At 44.9% G+C, this 21,369-nt stretch overlaps 1 protein-coding gene across 2 annotated transcripts; it reads left to right on the top strand.

The window, feature by feature from the left end:
• Positions 1-619: 619 nt before the first annotated feature.
• LOC143126919 (thioredoxin domain-containing protein 11-like) lies at positions 620-20,508 on the top strand. Of its 2 annotated transcripts, XM_076288296.1 has the most exons (13): positions 620-944; positions 3,141-3,212; positions 3,326-3,542; positions 4,665-4,762; positions 5,081-5,210; positions 10,686-10,779; positions 12,070-12,182; positions 12,674-12,874; positions 13,382-14,177; positions 16,397-16,539; positions 17,172-17,284; positions 18,620-18,700; positions 19,257-20,508. In XM_076288296.1, exons 1-13 carry the CDS (start codon positions 820-822, stop codon positions 19,897-19,899), a joined length of 2,826 nt encoding a protein of 941 aa, XP_076144411.1. In that variant the 5' UTR covers positions 620-819; the 3' UTR covers positions 19,900-20,508. The 2 variants fall into 2 exon arrangements, with proteins under 2 accessions (XP_076144411.1, XP_076144412.1); XM_076288297.1 differs by lacking the exon at positions 3,141-3,212.
• Positions 20,509-21,369: the final 861 nt, after the last annotated feature.

Raw genomic sequence — 21,369 nt, 5'->3', positions numbered from 1 at the left:
TGGTTGAAAATGTCCACGTAGCAAGTATGTGGAACAGACATATAGTCATTGCACTAGACCACAATACTGCTGTTCAAGGTTTTTTTTTCTGTAAAAAGGTCTATTAGGATAGCCCATTGAAAAGTGTAAGACGTTTGTTTAGCTTAGCGTTGATTCCTGAGCAACAGTAACAGGCTAAAGATAACAAACACATATCTTAGGCCATTCTCATACCCTTCATAGGCCATTCTCATATTAGTGCATACACTTAGCCTTTTGATAGGGAGCTGTAAAGGAGAAGACATTCTCTACAAATAGTCCATCATTTCAATCAGGGAAAGCGCGCCTCCTAGCGACTAGTTCAATGAATGCTGTGAGGCGCATTCTCTCTCAGGGTTGATCACCAAAGTAAGAACTTACTCGTGAGTGTATCGAGCCTCCTATGAAACTATGGGGTTTTTTTTCGTCAGCTGTGCATAAGATGGGTTGTAGCCATTTAATGACAGTGTTACTGTGCTACTCTGAGAGCAGAAAAATATATACGATGATGTGACGATAACCATGTGCCACTATCTACGTTTTGACATTTTTTGAGACATTTGTCCGGTTCCTTAGGCTACACGGGGTTACGCTCCCTGCCTAAGCGGAAGTGTTAAGACTACGTGGGGAAGAAAGGTTGGTCCGATATGTGTTTGAGAAATCGTATTATTGCCGGTGGGTCAATGTTTTAGAAACCGACCATTCATGAGTGCTCGGATCCGTTCCCCACCCCTTTAGGCAAATGTCGGCACACCGTGCGCACCGGGGAGAATAAATGGGAGGGACGGCGCGAGATCTGTAATGCTGCGCCGGTCGCGGGTGTATCTCCGGCAGGTGGTGAATCTGATGGCCCGGAGACCCGATCTGTTGTGTGGAGCCATCCTGCTAAGCGTCCTCCTCATACTAGCGGTCAAATTTACCTGCAGGTGAGTTGATGCGCTTTCGCTATGTCCACTATTCGCTATGTCCACTATTATTTGTCATAAAACTGGCTTTAGAGTGACGTGACACGGTCCTTTAGCCCCTCTCTCTCTCCAGACCCAACGTCACGTATCAGGCTAATCTCTGTGCAGCGGAGCAGCTTGCAATCAAGACATTGTTTATGAGTGGGTTATTAGCAGTTCGCTCCCAAGTCGTTGAGAGTGTTCGTTTGATAGGAATTTGTCCATGCCTCCCCCTTTACGACATCTAACTAGCTATCTTTGCTAGCTGATGTTTGCCTGTTGTCAGTCGACATATCCGTGATAACTGACGTGTCATATTGGTAAACAATGCTGAACAGGCGCACATATTAGTCGAAGACCAGCCATGGAATGTTGTGCTGCAAAGTTAGGCTACGGACATTGGTCAACCATACGGTTTATTGATTTAAGTTTACCGGATATTTGAATCTAGGCTAGTTGTTCCAAAAGCTGTTCACAGCAAGTTAAAAAGTCATTAAAAGTTGACTACACTCTGCCCTGATAGAGAATCGGCCCTGAAGGCTAGGGAGGAGGACGAGTTATTTTCAGCTTCTTAGACATTTCTATCCAATCTCGTCTCCATAACCTCATGATTTCGACCCTGAAGAAGGATTTGCGGTTCTTCACGGTACATTTGTAAGGGACTTTAGGCTTCTGCAGACCAATGCATAAACCAACAATGGGGATGCATCTCTGCATTCTGACAGATGAATCGTCAAGTTCAACCGTGAGGAAGTTCCCCCCGGAGATTCTGAGTTGAACCAAAGTCTGGTTGAACTCGCTGCAGCAAGAAATGCAGATATGCACATTTAGGATTTATTTATTGGTGCACACAATGCGAGACACGCTGAAACACTGGCAAACACGCAGTCGAAGGAGCTGGACTTCTACTGTATTTAGGGCATGCCCCCCTTTTCTGCAAATTTCAGTTTGCAGTCAGCAGCATATACCTCCCTGAGTCTTTTTTCTGTACTCTGTACTGCTCTTCCTTCCCTTCCCTCCTCATCTCCCCCTTCATCTCTTTGTGTTGCTCTCTCTTTCCTTCATACCCCCCCTCCATACCCTCCTTTCTTTTCTCTTTGTCTGTCCATCGCTATACACCTCCCTCATCCACCCCTGTCTCTCTATCCTCTGTCTCCCACATCCCCACTGCCTTCTGTATCCCTCTTTGACAGTGGTACTCCATGCCTCTCTGGGCCTTTTCATTCTGTGTTATTTTCCCTCCCTCTCTCTCTCTTTCTCCCTCACCACCCCATCCCTTCTTTCTACACACTGTCTCTTCCTTTCTCTTCACCCCTCTCTTTCTTCTTCCCACCCTCTCTTTCTCTGTCCCTCTCTTTCTATCTCTCCACCCCCCCCACCCCCTCAGTGTACTCTCTCTTTCTATTTGGTCACTTTGGATTTGTAATAAAATTCACTGTAAGTCACTTTGGATAAAGGCATCAGCTACATGAGTGAATTTAATGAATAAATATGAAATGTAGCCTGTGAAGAAGTCTTTGCCCTCAGTCATACCCTACCTAACATTAACATTATGCTATTGATTCAGTTTTTTTTTTTTTAAAACAAACTTCAGGTACCTCAGACCTTGAATTTCCCCTTGGGGATCAATAAAGTATCTATCTATCTATCTATCTAGGTTTGTTCCTCCCTCCACAACATTATTACTTAACACTTGCATTATTTATTGCTGCAAGAGAAGAGAAGCCGAAACCCATGATGTAACAATACATCCTTTAACAATTTCCACTGACAGTAAATGGATCTTGGGGGGACACTGTGCCACAAGCCACTGGCCACCACGTGGGCACTTTGAATCCGACCCACGGTCATTTCATGATCCCGCTCCATTTCCTTCTCTCTCCTACTCACTTCCTGTCACTCCTCACTGTCAAAAACCTAAACAGGTCGTCAAATGTAAAGTCTCAATTGTAATTGCGAGTGGGCCTGGAAAAGGCTAATTGACTTGCAACTTCGAGCAGGAGCAGGGGCGTAAATAGCGTAAGTGAAATTAAACCTAAATTGGTGCAATAAACTCTTACCAAATCGTTTCATAAATCGTCTCTTAAACGAAGGATTTAAATGCAGATGTTTACTCAATTCCAAAGAGATATACGCCCATGCCGGATTAGCGATTGTATTTGCATGCCCGTGTTTTAGGGACATTGGAAATGGGCTTCAATGGCCTCTGGGCCAGACGGACCTGCAGAACAAATCCCAAATTTGCCAAAGGTTCGTATGGGTATTCCCAGGCTACCTCCTCACCGGCCAAAAGCTCAAAAGATAATACACTTTAAGAAAGAAAAAAAATACGAAACAATAATGTTCCTCTTATCCCCTTCCAGCCGGGCGAAGAATGTGGTGGCCCAGGCTCCGGCGCCGGTGCGGTTCTTCGCGGCGGACGCCCCGGTGGTGGACCTGTACCTGGGCCAGCTGGAGCAGGTGGAGCGACTGAGGGCGCTGGCCGAGGTCTCGCTGGTCTTCTTCTACGCGCCCTGGTGCGCGCACTCTGTGGCCGCCCGCGACCAGCTGCAGCACGTGGCCCAGCGCCTCGGCCACGAGGTGAGCCGACAGAGCGCGTGCGTGTGTGTGTGTGTGTGTGTTCGTGTGTGTGTGTGTGCGTGTGCACGTGCCTGTGCCTGTCTCTGTCTCAGCGTCTGCATCTGTGTGCAGTGCTGTGTGTGTGTGTGTGCAGTGGTGTGTGTGTGTGTGCAGTTGTGCTGTGTGTGTTTGTGCAGTGCTGTGTGTGTGTGTGTGCAGTGGTGTGTGTGTGCAGTTGTGCTGTGTGTGTTTGTGCAGTGGTGTGTATGTTTGTGCAGTGGTGTGCATGAGTATGTTGTGTGTAGCGGGGTGATGCAATATGTGTGCTAATGTGCATGGTGATTGCTAAGATAAGTAAGAGTAGGTTGTGTGTGGGTGTGTGTGTCTCTGTCTCTCTCTCTCTCTCTCTCTCTCTCTCTCTCTCTCTGTGTGTGTGTGTAAATGATTGATGGTGCGATGTGTGTTTGTTGTGCTTATTGGTACTTGCAGGCTGTTCCTTCTCTGTGCCCTTTAATGGCTGTCTGGGTGGTTATCCTTTGTTGCCTGCCTCTTTTGAGGTCTGTTTGTCTAGTGAAACATTAGACAGCTCTACATTTGTATATGCCCATATGTCTCTGTGTGCTGTTTGTGTGTGAAGGTGTTGAATGTAGTGGAGTATTTGCTTACGCCTTTGAGTACAGTCTCTTCGTACATTAGCTTGACGCAAAGGGATGTCAGCGATGGATAAGTTGTATTCGTTCAGCTGGAGGGTTAGAAGAACAGCCTATACAAGGTGTGTGTTTGTCTGTGTCTGTGTGTGTGTCTGTGTGTGTGTGTGTGTCTCTGTGTCTGTGTTTGAGTGTGCAGTCTTTGCACTCAAATATTTATTGGATTTAGCACATCTCTGTGTGTGTGTGTGGTAGGTGCTTGTATGTGGTTTTGCACCTGCTCCTCCATTGTTGAGTGAGTGCATAAACTCTCCATTATGGTCAAGTGAAACCTTTAATTTTCCCACTAGACTCCCCAGCGCTGTGAGATTGATGAGTAAACCAGGTGCACTGGTCACCACTCGTCATTGTGACAGTTTGTGTTGTTGTTTGAGTGGTTGTTGTTGTTTGTTGTTTGTGTTGTTGTTGACGGCAACGGGGCCTCTTGGCTGTGCAGGTGCTGTTTGTGGCAGTGAACTGCTGGTGGAACCAGGGGAAGTGCCGGCGACAGAAGAACTTCTACCAGTACCCCGTCATCCACATCTACTACAGAAGGTACCGGAAACAATGTTGCCGCCAATGGACTGACTGTATGACTGACTGACTGACTGACTCCTCACTGTTTGTAGATGACTCCTGATGTAGATATGAATATATGAACGATTCTGAGTTTGTGTTTGGTATGGTGAGGTTAACAGCACCCTGGAGACTGAGCATTGTCTGTTCTGGTTAAAGTATAGGTCGAAGTATAGAATTAATGTTGATTTGAAACAACTCAAAGCTTTATTGGCAGGGCCATTAAAATAGAAACAGTTTTGCAAACATCAAAACATGTCAAATAACGTCCCCCCCCCCCCCCCCTCTCTCTCTCAGGTTTGGGCCCATTGAGTATAAGGGTCCCTTCACTGCACTCTATGTGGAGCGCTTTATCCAGAAGGTCGTCACCCCTCTCACGTATCTCCCGTCCAGGGACATCCTCGAGGACTTCCTCTCCTACCATGAGGTAACGTTACTGCCCCCCTACCATGAGGTAACGCTACTGCCCCCCTACCATGAGGTAACGCTACTGCTATTGCCCCCCTACCATGAGGTAACGCTACTGTCCCCCTACCATGAGTATTGCCCCCCTACCATGAGGTAACGCTACTGTTCCCCTACCATGAGGTAACGCTATTGCCCCCCTACCATGAGGTAACGCTACTGCCCCCCTACCATGAGGTAACGCTACTGCTATTGCCCCCCTACCATGAGGTAACGCTATTGCCCCCCTACCATGAGGTAACGCTACTGCCTCCCTACCATGAGGTAACGCTACTGCCCCCCTACCGCCCCCCTACCATGAGGTAACGCTACTGCCCCCCTACCGCCCCCCTACCATGAGGTAACGCTACTGCCCCCCTACCATGAGGTAACGCTACTGCCCCCTACCATGAGGTAACGCTACTGCCCCCCTACCATGAGGTAACGCTACTGCATCACCATCACCTCACTACTCATTCATCACCATCACCAGCGGTGGTGGTGGCAGCTTCTGTGGATGGCATACTGTTATTGGTGAAATAAATGTAAGCAGGCGATTCAGATGCAGTTTCTTTTTTTGTTTTACATTATTAGTTTGACATCCTGTTGGTAAAGTTGGTCTTGAACATAACCATAGTTTGATTGATTAGGGCTTTCCTCTGGGTTAACTGGCCTCTTTATCGCCTGGTTTGGTCTCAATTCAATCCTAATTTATTGATATAGTCTGTGAAAGAATGGCAGTTTGTATGCGTGGTGCTGTTGAAAGAGGTTTTTTCTTTAGGTCAGTCTGCAGAGACATACTTTTTTTAGGTCAATGAGCATCATACGTAGTGATGTGCATCATACAGTTTGATGTTCCAGGCTCAGGACCAATCATAGCTTTTTGCATTTGTCTGTCTCTTGCTTTCTCTCTCTCTCTCTCTTTCTCTCTCTCTCTCTCTCTCTCTCTCTCTCTCTCTCTCTCTCTCTCTCTCTCTTTCTCTTTCTCTTTCTCTGTGTGTGTGTGTGTGCATGCTTGCACGCTTGTGTGTAAAATAAGGCATTTTGTGACGTTCCGTAGTCTTTCCTGAGCTGACACTGTGGCTCGTACACGTTTGGACAGGTGACCTTTTCATTAGAATTTTTCTGATTTCAAAACAAGCGTCGGCACTGAGAAATGACACCCCCTCATGTTTCGTGTTGAGATGCTGTGAAAAGTGTCACGACACATGAGGCTGCCCTATATCAGGGCGCTTTTAGGGACGCAGTGAAAATAGAATCCCCAGCTCCACTTAGCTTCATCACTTCATGCATGGAACCGTGAAATTACGTACTGTGATGTAGATGGCTAGAAACACCATGAAACGGAGTGCTTCTTTAATAGAGTTTAACAAAGTACCAATGTTTTGCTTTGTTTTGCTTTGGTTTTCAAACACTACATTTGCCTGGTCCATTTTGCTCAGTTTGTCTACATCATGTTCAGTTCCTAAAACTAACACCTTAAAAATATATTTTTTTTTCAATTACATTTGTTTTCATAGTTTTTATCCTTGATGTTTTGTAGATATATACTCTCAAAAATGCCTTAACCTGGAAACCTCTGAAAGATGACAGATTAGAGCTGCAACTAACTAATTATTTTCATAATCTATTAATCTTAATCGATTAATCTTATCAAAATAGTTGATGATTAATTTAATAGTCAAAAACTAATCGATTAATCATTGCAGCTCTAGTTTACATAGGAAGGGTTTGCAATGTTGGTCTGTCAGAAACATGCTCAGGTGCTATTCTACAAGCCCAGTCTCTCTTTTTACACTTTTTTTTCTAAAATCTCAGACCGTATAGAAAATCAGTGAGCACACTTTACAAACTGGTAGTGATTCGGTCATACTGAGAACATGGTTATCTTCCAACCTACAAAGTTTTTGCTGGCTATGAATAATATTTTTCTAAATATTAATGCCCAAACATGTCTTTCCACACATGTTTTTCAGGCTAAAACTGAGATGATATGATATACATAGGATTTGAAAAGAAATATTTAGCAGGCCTCGATTTTGGGACCCAATTAATGCTACAGACAAGAAGTCTGAGACGGTTCATCAGCAGCCTTATCTGGTTTGACGTGGAATTGCTCAACTGTGCTAACCTTGAATGTTTGTGTGGGTGTGCTTGGATGCTTGAGCTGGGTGAAGTGGGTGGGTGTACTGAAAACAATGGCATGACATGTCACCAAACTAGTTTGGCAGGTGTCCTGCCCCTTGGTTTGACCTGTCGGGGGAGTGACTACACCGTTGCCTTATCTCTCTAGATCAGTACTGTTGTGGCTTACAGGGGCGCTCCTGGGGCCTGTACTACGAAGGGAGCTTAACCTACCCAGATGTAACCCAGGGTTACTTTGTTAAACCGGGGTTGACAAAACCTGGTTATCTTTAGTGGTGTTAATCGGTACTACGACGCTGATTATGAAGTTGATTTGTTGAGCCGGGGTTAACCTCATTGGAGTTTGTGCGCGTTCACATAAAAGGGGCGGGTTGCAGCGCAAATCACCACTTTCAGTGATGACGCATTCATCTTATTTTACGGATGGGGAATGCACAATTATTATGACAAGTTATGAGGAATTAAAACCCACTCTACGACAAAAATCAAATACGTCGGCAGTGAACAAAGCAAGCTGGCAAGGCTGTTGGCAACGTATTGCAGATCCTAAAAGTAAAGTTTTATTTCCACATGATCTTCACATACGGAGGATTAATAGCTTGCGGAATGTATTTAATGAGTTGAAATAATTAAATTGCTTATTTTGAGTTCATAGAAATGCCTACAGATGCAACACAATTTAGAAGTGGGCATATAGATTACAGTAATAAGGATAATTGAATGTTTAAGTAGCCCCATTGACTGATTTAGTGTATGCCTAATCCTGTGAACATTTCAGATGCAACACCATTGCCAAACGCACATGGCAGCAGGTGAAAATGAAACACAAACACATTATTCAGAATAGTGGTTTATATAGTCATAGCTTGCATTAATATTTCTTAATTATGAAAATATGTAGGCCTATGATTATAGCCTTCACTTGACCTCTGTTTTACAGCTAACAAGAAAAAGGTGTCTTTGAACACTACTGTAAGGCACCAGAGTGTTTTACAGTAGCAGAGGAGTTGGCCATCGCAAATAATAGTGGAAGGCCGATTATGGAGGGGGTTGAGGGAGGCATTCGGTCGGATTCTGGTGCTGTGGAAATGTGTAGCCTTTATGTGCAGGGTAGCCTACAGTAATATGACATTCAATTCAACAAGTTTGTTAAAATGGTGATTTTTATTTATTAGGCCTACTGTAGGCTATGTGCGATTTATTTTAGGCTATTCTTGCTCAGATGTTCAGCATACTGTAGGCCTATGTCCGATTTATTTTAGGACATACAGTATTCTTGCATCACTGATTGAATACATGAATGTCCACGTATGGGCATTGCTATGAGACGTCTTCCTAGATCATCTGACAAAGATAACGAATTCCCTCGGCTGACAATCTATATCTTCATAGAGAATATCGTCCGGGTAGGCTATATATATTTTCTGGCGGTCTCTAAAACCCCTCGCCCTGCGAAGAGAGTCCCTCACGATTTGCGCTCCAATGTCGTATGGATCATCCAGGTACGCCGACATGTCTCGGGAGAAATTGTTAGTGGAGGGGTGGTACTTATAAAGGGTGTGGTTAACGGAAACCTCGGGTTAACCAAGAACATAACCTGGTCGGAGCAGGTTTGAGATGCAGCGTAAATTGCCATGGCAGCATACCTCGGTTAAAACCTATCCACCTTTCGTAGTACGGGTTAATCGGGAAGTTACGCCACACGTGATCAAGTTACTCTCGAAGTTACCCAGATAAGCCAGAAACCCCGCTTCGTAGTACAGGCCCCTGGTGAATTCCTGGGTTGATGTCTAAAAAAACACTTTTGGCGGCTCTGATTCAGCCCTGCACAGGATATTTTTAGGCATGTCTTTGCACTGTAATATAATTTAGGTCTAGTTGTGTACTATGCCCATTTCTTCTTCTTTTTTAAATAAGAACACTAACAATAGCAAAATACTAACAATATAATATACATATCTGTAATACAATGTGAAAATTGTATTATTATGTTTTTCCAGTTGCTACTTTTCTAATTTGTGGACTATTTCATTAAGAATTTTAATTTGTGGATAACCACTACCCAAGTCCGTTGTGGCGTTGCTTCTACATGTAGCCAAACTGTCTCAGTTATTTGCCTAAATCCTCTTGCTTTCCTCTTCGCTGTCTGCCTCAGCGTAACACAGCAGTGCAATCCCTGCTGTTCAAACCTTTGCATACTGCCCCATGCTGGCGAAACATAAGAGTCATTTGTGTGGCAGACACAGTGTGGGAACAAAAAGCTGTTTCCATAATCATTCTTCTATCTTTAGAGGGCAAAATAGGCCCGTTTTGACAGTAGCAACAATGGGGCCTTTTAAAATGCCCAAGGGCGTTAGTTAAGTCTCTCATGACACCTGGCTTATAACAGCCTGGGGCATAGCTTTACAGGAAATTAAAATGAAATGACCTACTTTGAGGCATAGACAATTTTTAGTAGGATTTATTAAAGTGGGTGTTTAAGGTTGGTTGTGTAGAAAGAAAGAAAGAAAGAGAAAAAGAGAAAGAAAGAAGTGTTATTACAAGTCTCATCACAAATTGATCAAATGAGAATTTCTAATGAAAATAAGTTATTGCTCAACATGTGCACTTGAACTCTCTAGCTTGCATCTGAGCAATGAATTCAGTGATATCTGTGATTGTTGTGACCTGTTTACTACATATGATATGGTTCCAAAATGCTATATATCCGTTTTAAAAAAACTGTTGTTTGTGTGAGCTTAAAGGTATACAGTTGTTGAACCTAGTGAAAGGTTGTTGATATTTGAGTTCAACAGCCAATCAAATTACACGACTCTCATCTGGGGTGTTGAAGCAACCAATCAAATAACACCCCTAAGCAACGCCTGAACACATGTAGCACATCTGTTTTGTAAAAATGTTTACCTAATTTTGAACTGTCACTGCATACCTGTGTTGGCGTATTGTTGCAAACTCTGCAGAATCATTTGAAGAGTTTGGTTCCAAAATGCTTTATCTCCATTTTCAAAAACATTGAAGTCAAATTTCAATTGTGTTGTTTTGATTGAGTAAAGATAAATCAAATAACAATACCATTATACAGTTCTACTGAAATTACTTGGAAAACAAAATGTATTATTAATTATTAATGAAAATTCATTATAATGGTGATTATACAAACTCTTCATATGATCCTCTTTTATATGCTTGCACCTTGTTATGTAATGTACTCAAGCAGGAGTTATGTCACTGTTTTATTACTTTGTTCTCTAAAATATGTGTGTGTGTGTGTGTGTGTGTGTGTGTGTGTGTGTGTGTGTGTGTGTGTGTCCAGACAGGGGTGGTGGGGTTCTTCGAGTTCAACTCCTCCCCTCAGCCTCCAGGCTACATCACCTTCCTCTCATCAGCCCTGCAAGCCCTCAAGAGAGGTGAGACCCCACTCATCAACCGTACAACTATATCATAACCATAACCATGCATTAACAAGCCACTCATCAACCGTACAACTATAACATAACCATGCATTAACAAGCCACTCCTCAACCGTACAACTATAACATAACCATGCATTAACAAGCCACTCATCAACCGTACAACTATATCATAACCATGCATTAACAAGCCACTCATCAACCGTACAACTATATCATAACCATGCATTAACAAGCCACTCATCAACCGTACAACTATATCATAACCATGCATTAACAAGCCACTCATCAACCGTACAACTATATCATAACCATGCATTAACAAGCCACTCATCAACCGTACAACTATATCATAACCATGCATTAACAAGCCATTCCTCAACCGTACAACTATATCATAACCATAACCATGCATTAACAAACCACTCATCAACCGTACAACTATATCATAACCTTGCATTAACAAGCCACTCATCAACCGTACAACTATATCATAACCATAACCATGCATTAACAAGCCATTTCTCAACCGTACAACTATATCATAACCATGCATTAACAACCCACTCATCAACCGTATAACTATGTCATAACCATGCATTAACAAGCCACTCATCAACCGTACAACTATATCATAACCATAACCATGCATTAACAAGCCACTCCTCAACCGTACAACTATACCATAACCATGCATTAACAAACCACTCATCAACCGTACAACTATATCATAACCATGCATTAACAAGCCACTCATCAACCGTACAACTATATCATAACCATAACCATGCATTAACAAGCCACTCATCAACCGTAAAACTATATCATAACCATGCATTAACAACCCACTCATCAACCGTAAAACTATATCATAACCATGCATTAACAACCCACTCATCAACCGTACAACTATATCATAACCATGCATTAACTGCAGAATAACCAAACCATAACTATACATAAGCCATATATCAACTATTGATTACCCATATTGTAACCATACATTAGTTATACCATAACCATAAATTAACCATAACCTAAGCATACATTAACTATAAAATAAATATACTATACTATTATGATACAACAACCAAACTATAACCATACATCAACCGCAGCATGATGCTGTGTAAAGAAGTGAGCATAAAAACTCTACACATTACCTCATGTTCTGGCAGACCGATGCCATACCACCTGGTGCGGTCTTGATTGAAGGACGTGCCATGTTCTTGCAATTCTGGCAAATTCGATCTCGGGTCTCATCACGCTGTTCTCTCACTGGTCCAGATTTTCAGGGGGTGGTGCGTTTTGGCGTGGTGACCAATCGCAGGGTAGCGGAGGCCATCTCAGTCCAGGAGGATGAGACGGTCTACCTCCACAGACACTTCAACTCCTCCCTGGTGAGTTTCTCAATGCCACACTCAGTACTAATGTGCAAACACCAGTCAAGTAGTTCACGAGGTTACAGAGAGGATGACCGCACAAGCAAAAGCTGATAGTATTACTGCTGTCACTATGGTAACTGCAGTTACCATTACTCCTCTGTTTCTATGGTTACAATGAATACCACTGTTATTTTTATGATTGTCATCAATAGACTTGTTAAACCACCGTTACTACAATACCTATTGTGTTTATATTTATGTTTGCGTAGTAAACACCTTCACCCAAAGCAACTTAACAACATAGAATACCAATAACCAATAGAAACACAATAGCTTGGATGATCTCTTCTGCCTCCTTCTCCTCTTTCATCTTTCTCTTCCTCCCTCCATTTCCTTCTCTCCTCCTCCTCTCCCCCCACCTCCCTTCTCCATCTCTTCCTCCCCACATTTCCCTGTTTTCATCCTCTCCCTCCTCCTCCTCCTCCTCCTCCTCCTCCTGTGTGCAGATCTTCCCGCGTTGGGAGCGTAACTTCACAGCGGAGAACATCTGCAGCTGGGTGTTCCAGCACCGGGAGAGCCTGCTGCCCTGGGTGCCCCAGACCGGCGCCAAGAGCCGCAGCCTGGAGCAGGAGCTCCGCAAGGGCCCCGCGCTCCTCCTCTTCCTGCCACATGACCCGCTGGCAGCCAATCACCCGCTGCAGGAGCAGGTGAGGAGCCCGCCCACCTGCCTATGGCTACGGTGGTTTTGATTGGAGCTCGCCTGGATTGGGGATCGGTGGTTGTTTTACAATGTTATACTTGTAGGGAGACATGCCCTGGGTGGGAAACGTCCATCCACTCCCTGCATAGTGTACAATAGAGAATAGCCACTATATATAGTAGTTATTCACTATGATAGGGCTGCCACTAATAATTGTTTTCATAGTCAATTAATCTGGTGTGTGTGTGTGTGTGTGTGTGTGTGTGTGTGTACAATAGAGAATAGCCACTATATATAGTAGTTATTCACTATGGTAGGGCTGCCACTAATGATTGTTTTCATAGTCAATTAATCTGGTGTGTGTGTGTGTGTGTGTGTGTGTGTGTGTGTGTACAATAGAGAATAGCCACTATATATAGTAGTTATTCACTATGGTAGGGCTGCCACTAATGATTGTTTTCATAGCCGATTATTAATCTGATGATTGTGTGTGTGTTTTATTTTCTTCTCCCAGATTGCGGAGATTGCCGTGCGCTATCACTCGTGTCCAGAGGATCTGATCTCACAGTACACTAAGGGCGGCGTCGGGGTCTCCCGCGTCCCGGTGGGTCCGCTCTGCTGCAACACCCTGGTGCTGCCCGGCTGGAGCTCAGTGTCCGGTTCTGCCCAGAACGTCTGCGAGCTCTGCCTGAACCGCTCCGACGGACCTGCTGCGGTGGCCTCGGCGAACCCGGCGTCCCCAGACGGGGGCGGAAACGGGATCGTTGACCGCGGCGCTCGTGGTTCCCACCGCTGCTCTGTGCTGGAGCTGGAGGCGGCGCTGGAGTCCTACCTGCGGCACCTGTCCATCTCGGGCGGGCGCCTCACCCCCCACGCCCACACCCACACGCCGCCCGCCCTGCTCGCCCCCACCTGCAGCAACGTCCGCAACACCTACAACCCCTTCAGCCACTACAGTGCCTGCTGTGGCCCCCTGCTGGCCAAGATGGGAAACCGCACCCGTGCCTCTTCAGACGAGTCGCAGGAGTCGCGGGTCTCCCCGAGCGAGCCCGCCAACGCCTCCGCGACAGCGGCCTCCGCGGCTGCGGACGACTGCCCGTTGGGCGACGGGATCGCGGGGCTCCGCTGTCGGACGAACAAGACGCTGCGGTTCTACCTGCTGGACTCGCACCTGCACTGGGAGCTCGCCACCCGGCTCGGAGCGCCAGGGAACCGGAACAACAGCGATCGCACTTTCGCTGCGATTGTGGACCTCCAAGACGAGACTCACTATGTTCTGGATCACAGAGGACGCCTAATGGACACACTAGGTACAACAGCACACAGTAGGATGAGAAGTTGTGGGTTCAATTCCCGGCTTCCACCGTTGTGCCCTTGAGCAAGGCACTTAACCCAGAGTTAGTCAGGGGACAATGGTACACAAGTATGGAATCAATTTTGTGTCAAAAAAATTAAAGAATACTTATAAAATAGCAAGCAAAAAAAATCAAATCAAAATACCAAATAGAAAAAATCAAACAAAATGTTTTAACTCAATTAAAAAATACAAGATTGCAATGAAATCATTTGGGTAACCGTGTAACATATTTGTCTTTGCCTCTTTCTCAGTTTTGTTTGCTGCTGTTTTCTTTGATTACGATTCCAGCTTTCTCGTTTGCGCTCCCTGACTTTTTGATTGCGGTTTTGACACAAACGTGTCGGGGGCATAGGTCAGGGGGTTGGGATTTCCTTGGGTGCATTCCCATTGGCTTATTTATGTTTGACGGACAGCTAAGCAAGTTTACGATTCAGTTTATTATTAACAATTGTAACTATTACTGATTGTACATTGTTGTTTACAGGAGCAAGTACGAACTGAGTTCTTACAAAGAATACAACAAAGATTCCTCTTAATGTTGAGAAATGAAGCAGTAGACCTCGGCTATCTATTAGATGTTGCCCAGCAGGAATGGAATGTTAGCTACTAGCTAGCCTACCGAGCGGGGCTCAAGGCGAGGCGGTGTGTCTTGACGTGAGCTAGCCGGTTACCGAGCGGGGCTCAAGGCAAGGCTGTTGTGATTGTGCTTGACTGGGACTAGAGGTTACCGAGCTGGGCTCAAGGTAAACCGCTCCGTGTTTGTGTTAGACAGAGGCTTGACTTGGCTGAGCTGGGCTCCAGGCGAGGCTACCGCAGTGTTTCCTCTAGGATTTTTTTAAGCAGTGGGGGCAGGCCTGTCCGAACAACCCCACCGCCCCCCCGTCCCACGGAACTGACAACTGACACTTCGCTGCAACACAAACAGTTATATGTATTCACCTCTATTCACACACAATGAGGCATTATTTTCAGTTGTGATTGAGCTGTATATTTGGAGAATCTACAACAGGTCTGCACAATGAATTTTGAAAGGCAACTGCGACTATTGTGCGTCTGCCCCATTTCTGATACCGTGGGGGAAGAAAATTAAACCGTGGGGGGCCGCCACTACCAAATCAACGTAGAGGAAACACTGCTACCGTGCTTGTGGACAGTAACGTTAGCCAGTCACCGAGCATGGCTCAAGATGAAGATTCCTCTTAACGGGCTGTTCAGACTACACTCTCGGATAAGTTGGATTGTACTGACGACCTACGTGTTATTTAACCTGGAGCTTGTTGTATTCTTTGTAAGAACTCAGTTCGTACTTGCTCCTGTAAACAACAATGTACAATCAGTAATAGTTACAATTGTTAATAATAAACTGAATCGTAAACTTGCCTATGTCCTGCCTTACCTAGGATGACGTTGTTACAACCAATCAGAAGCAGAGTACGGCATTCGCAATACGCTTGCTTAGCTGTCCGTCAAACATAAATAAGCCAATGGGAATGCACCCAAGGAAATCCCAACCCCCAGACACGTTTGTGTCAAAACCGCAATCAAAAAGTCAGGGAGCGCAAACAAGAAAGCTGGAATCGTAATCAAAGAAAACAGCAGCAAACAAAACTGAGAAAGAGGCAAAGACAAATATGTTACACGGTTACCCAAATGATTTCATGGCAATCTTGTATTTTTTAATTGAGTTAAAAAATTTTGTTTGATTTTTTCTATTTGGTATTTTGATTTGATTTTTTTTGCTTGCTATTTTATAAGTATTCTTTAATTTTTTTGACACAAAATTGATTCCATACACAAGAGCCATTAGTCTTAAAATAGTGTGTGGGAGCAGAGAAGTAAAAAAAAAAACACATGAAAAAGAGTACGGCATTTTCTGATTAGTCTGTTACAAAAAAAACTTCGGGTATGTGTCATCACAACGCCCATTGTTCAAAAACTTGCTCCATGTATAATCACAACGGAATCGAAACTGAAATCATGCAATGCCATTCCATTCATCCATCTATACAGCCTTTTGTAATGGGCCAGGGCGATTACAGTCATAGATAGCAGGCTTCATCATTCAGTTGGTTGGTTTATCATTCAGATGCTTTAGTTGGTTTCATGTTCTAGTTCCTAGTGTTCTTTAAGGGAGAGAGAATGACCTCATATGACCTTGTCTTCCTACTCTAGAACCCTTCATCCAGAACTTCAGCACACCTCATAGCCATTTAAAGAGGCATCTAGTCGGCGACAAAAGACCTCAACCCCCACAATCCTTCATTCAGGAAGTGACAACAGACACCTTCCTGGACATTGTTATGGACCCCAAAAGGGTAAGGATTGATTAAATTAATTTCAGTTAGTTGTCAAAGCTGGATTACATGCAGTAATGTAAAGCCATTTTTGATTATTTAGGTGAATGATTTTGTGTTATTGTATGACAGTTTATCAGTGTTATTTCAGATGTAAATATTGGCTTAGTGTACAAACAAACACTGCCTGAGGATATATGTGTTGTTGACGTACAACCCCCTATAAAAACTAATACACCCAAGGAGTTCCTTGTAATATGCTGCTTTATTTTAGAAGACACATTTTAGATAAGTGTCTTTGTCAAAGTCATGTACAAACCGCACCAGAGTGTAAACTTACTCTACCCCCCCCTCTCTCCCCCTGCATTTCTCTCATCCCTTCCTTCCTTCCCTCTATCTTTCTCTTCTCCTCCCCCATCTCTCTTCTCTTCCCTCTCTTCCCCTCCCTCCTTCTCTCCTCCCTCCCTCCCTCCGTCCCTCCTCCTCTCTCCCTCCTTCCCTCTCCTCTCCTCCCTCCTTCTCTCCTCCCTCCCTCTCTCCTTCCCTCTCTTCCCCTCCCTCCTTCTCTCCTCTCCTCTCTCCCTCCTTCCCTCTCCTCTCCTCCCTCCATCCCTCTCTCTCCTCTCCTCTCTCCATCTCTCTCTCTCCTCCAGGACGTGCTGCTCCTGTACTACACTAACTGGTGTGGCTTCTGCTCCGTGTTGAACCATGTCCTCCTCCAGCTGACCCGCCTCCTCCAGAGCAACCGCAGGTTCACCGTGGCCAGGTGAGTCTCATGGGAGATGGGAGACATTTAGTCAATATGTTATGGATACACTGGGTCTTAGACTCTAAAGTATGTATATCAAGCACTGTTATTGGTGAAAGGTTGCCATAATATGCATTACTGTTCAAAACTGACTCAATATAGATTTATTTTTTTTACGCAAAATGTGCCCTAAATTATAGAATGACTCTATTATTGTTGTTGTTTATTATTACTATTATTATAAGGCTTATTAATTTAGGCTTTTCAACTATTGTTTTTCGACTTTTATTGAAAGGAGAAATCCGGCGAGCTTTCACATAGATCTCTGAAGGAAAAAAAACAAAATCGGTTTTACCTAGCTTGAGTTGCTACAGCCAGCAGCTAACGCAGCCAGGCAGCTACAGCACTACACTCTGGGGGCATGTACATGGGGCAGCTACAGTGCTACACTCTGGGGGCATGTACATGGGGCAGCTACAGCACTACACTCTGGGGGCATGTACATGGAAGCTCACAGACGTTTAACTTGAGCTAGGTAAAACCAATTTTTTTTTGTTTTGTTTTTTTCATACTGTCAATACTAGATCTAGATCTAGTGAAATCTCGCCGGATTTTTCTTTTAACTAATAATGTAGTGTTTATATATTGCATGTCACTTTGGACATAAATGCCTGCCAAACATAACATAGCATGAAACATGGGAAACACAGTTGAGGTTCAAAAGGACAGAGACGATAGAGGGTAGTGAGGTGCTTGTAAATTGTTCCTGTCTAGTGAGGAAGAAGCTGTGATGGATGGATGGATGGATAGATAGATAGATAGATAGATAGATAGATAGATAGATAGATAGATAGATAGATAGATAATTAGATAGATAGAAACATAGATAGATTCTTTATTCATCCCGAGGGAAATTTTAGGCATCCAGTAGCTTATACAACCATAACACAACAAACAAAACACACATACAGTACACGCATATATCTTACAAACATAAAAATCACTCGCAAAAATTGTAAAAAATGAAAGAGCATGTGTAGTGAAGCTTGTGTAGTAGATCAGGTGCGCATCACCTAGCAGGCCCTCTTCTCTGGGCTCATTTATGAGAGACAAATCAGTAGCAGTGATTTCTGCAATCATTTTGGGATTTTCTTTTTATTACATGTCTCTGATGAAGAGCTATATGGTCAGACGGTGGAATGAGTGTGTGGGTGGCAGTCAGAGAACAGTCTAGTGCTTCAGATTCTGCACTGCCCACCTAGAGTGGCCACTTTGCTATTGTACGACTCTGTAATTGTATGCATTGTGACAAGTGAGTCAGCGTTGTTTGTTTCATGTGCTTGCGGTTGCCAGGGTGAACGTTGCCAGTAATGATCTGCCCTGGGAATTCATGGTGGACCACTTCCCTTCCATTCTGCTCTTCCCTAGACACAGGTACAGGTGTGTGTGTGTGTGTGTGTGTGTGTGTGTGTGTGTGTGTGTGTGTGTGTGTGTGTGTGTGTGTGTGTGTGTGTGTGTGTGTGTGTGTGTGTGTGTGTGTGTGTGTGTGTGTGTGTGTGTGTGTGTGTGTGTGTGTGTGTGTGTGTGTGTGTGTGTGTGTGTGTGTGTGTGTGTCTGTCTCTTTTTGTGTTTGTGTGTGTGTGTGTGGGGGGGGGGGGGGTCTTTATGTTTGTGTGCATGAACAGATGTACTGTATGTTCTAAGGTAAAACAGAAAGCAGCCGCTCACATGAAACCATAGTAAAACTCCATCGTGATGACAGATTTAATGGAGAGGCAATGTTCAGAAATGATTATTTCTCTCTCTTTCTCTCTCCCTCTCCCTCTCTCTCTCACTCTCCCTTCCTCTCTCTCCCCACACACACACACACACACACACACACACGTGAATGTTCTCTCTCCTCAGTATTACTTCGAAGGGGTTCTGAAGTTATATAGACATCTTATGTGTCTTCCTTACTTGCTCATATCTCCATTTTCTCTCCCACCAGGAAGCAGTTGAGTGTGAAGTTCGCCGACGACGTGCGCTTCACGCTCCCCAACCTGCTCCGCTTCGTCCTGACGCACACCACCGATGACCCCCACCCTGTGGAACCCTCCTCCTCCTCCTCCTCCTCCTCCTCCTCCTCCTCTTCCTCTTCTTCCTCCTCTTCATCCTCGGCAGCCCGCTCCCTCCTGGAGGCGCAGGTGCGGGCCCTCCGCGGCGAGGTGCGGGTTCTCCACCGGGCGCACGGTCGTCTCTCGCGGCAGCTGGCGGGCGTGTGGCGGGAGAGACGCGCGCTGGCGTTCCAGGCCCGGGCGCTGGCGGCCGAGAACGGCGAGCTGCGTCGGCGCGGCGACGAGCTGGAGGAGCGCCGGCGCGAGAAGAGCCGCGAGCTGGCCGAGGCCGTGGGGCGCCTGCGCGAGCTGGCCGACGCCTCGCGAGGCCTGCTGGCCGAGAACACCGTGCTCAAGGTGCTCCTCGCTGCCCTGAGGGAGCGAGGAGGAGGAGGAGAGGGAGGAGACGAAGAGGAAGGAGGAGGAGGAGGAGGAGGAGAGGAAGGAGGAGGAGGAGGAGGAGGAGGAGACGACCGGAGAGAGACCGATCAGGAAGGAGGAAGAGGAGGTGAGGCGGGCAACCGTGAGGTCTCATGATGAAGAGGATGATGATGATTATGATGAGAGGGAAGAGGAAGAGGAAGGATGATGCATGGGCTCTGATGGAGTGAGTCAACACTGCTGTGGCCGCCGCTGCTGTAGCTGTCGGCGCTAACCACTGGTCTAGACGAAAAGCAAAGACGAGCCAACGAAGAGCAAATGAAGGTGAAGAAAAGAGGAGATACTTTGCCACCCTGTGGAAGACCAGGGTACTACATCAGCTCAGCCATTGAGGCCCAGATTGAGTTGCCAGGGGTCTGGGCTCAAACCCAGAGACTGTATGAGGCAGCAACAGATCACATCCTTAAAGACCACTTTAAAAAAATGTTTTTGCTTTGAAGTAGCTGTTGTGTAATCGGTGGGCTCCTGCTCCATGGCCTTAAACTCAGGAGTAGATGGAGCAGGCTGTCTGTCTGTCTGTCTGTCTGTCTGTCTGTGGAATCAGTTATCACCTGGACACACACGGGCCCCTCAGATCCTACGGTCCCAGGACATTGAGGCATCATCACCTGAACCTGTACATGGTTCTGAGGAGAGAGGGTTCTAAAACTAGATGGACACGATGCGGTTCCTCCGACCCACCCCCCAATAGATAACAATAACAAAATTAGGACTACTCATCCAAAATAATTTTTTAGCTTCAAACATTGAGGCTATATTTCCATATGTATGAAGGGGATGTAATTGATTGTTTCTTAGTGATGGCAACACTTTTTTTTTTGTTGTTGTTTTTTTTCTTAATCTTTTTCGGTTTGCCAGATTATATTGTTGTTGCAGTGTTTGTCATAAAAAAGTTTTCTATTTTTACACGGATCCTCGAATCACAAAAAAAAACAGAAGAGAGCATCTATTCTTATGTACGTATTCAGGTATGAAAAGCAAACTGCTGCATCTGTTTACATGAGCGTGTGATGTACAGATTTCTACTGATTAAAGTTAATTTAACTTAAACCATCGGCCTCTCTCTCTCTCTCTCTCTCTCTCTGCTTGATCTCGTTGGAGACAGGAGGGTGCACATACTGAATGTAGTTTCACAGGGCTTATTTTCCTAACAAATCAAATATTAACAGGCTTCTCACTAAAAGTTACAGCTCACAATTCGGGCTCAATAGATTTTTGTGTAACTCCTATCTGACCGCTCTGTGTGTGTGTGTGTGTGTGTGTGTGTGCCCATTTAAAAATCAAACAAAAAAACTCAGGTGCTCATTCACAGTCCTGGTTCAGTAAATGAGAGAGAAAGACTCCTGCTCCTCCCAAGCTCTTCACTATTCCAAGCAATCCACAAACAAACCTGCATTAAGCACTGTGCCTTTCATGTGCATCAAAAGACATGGGGGGGGTATTCCAAGTAGGTTTAGTGACAAACCTGGTTAAGTTAACTCAGAGTAAGTGGTAAACCTCCTACAACAAGAGCCCTATGGCATTGTTTTGTTAGGAGAATTAATCCATACAGCTCTGTCTGTAGGA

Source organism: Alosa pseudoharengus, unplaced genomic scaffold, assembly GCF_046254945.1.
Source record: "Alosa pseudoharengus isolate Yale_2024_CS ecotype anadromous, Long Island Sound unplaced genomic scaffold, YU_APseudo_1.1 YU_APseudo_1.1_scf_1, whole genome shotgun sequence".
Lineage (NCBI taxonomy): Eukaryota > Metazoa > Chordata > Actinopteri > Clupeiformes > Clupeidae > Alosa > Alosa pseudoharengus.
The sequence above is the reverse complement of the archived record's forward strand: the minus strand, read 5'-3'. Positions and strand labels throughout refer to the sequence as shown.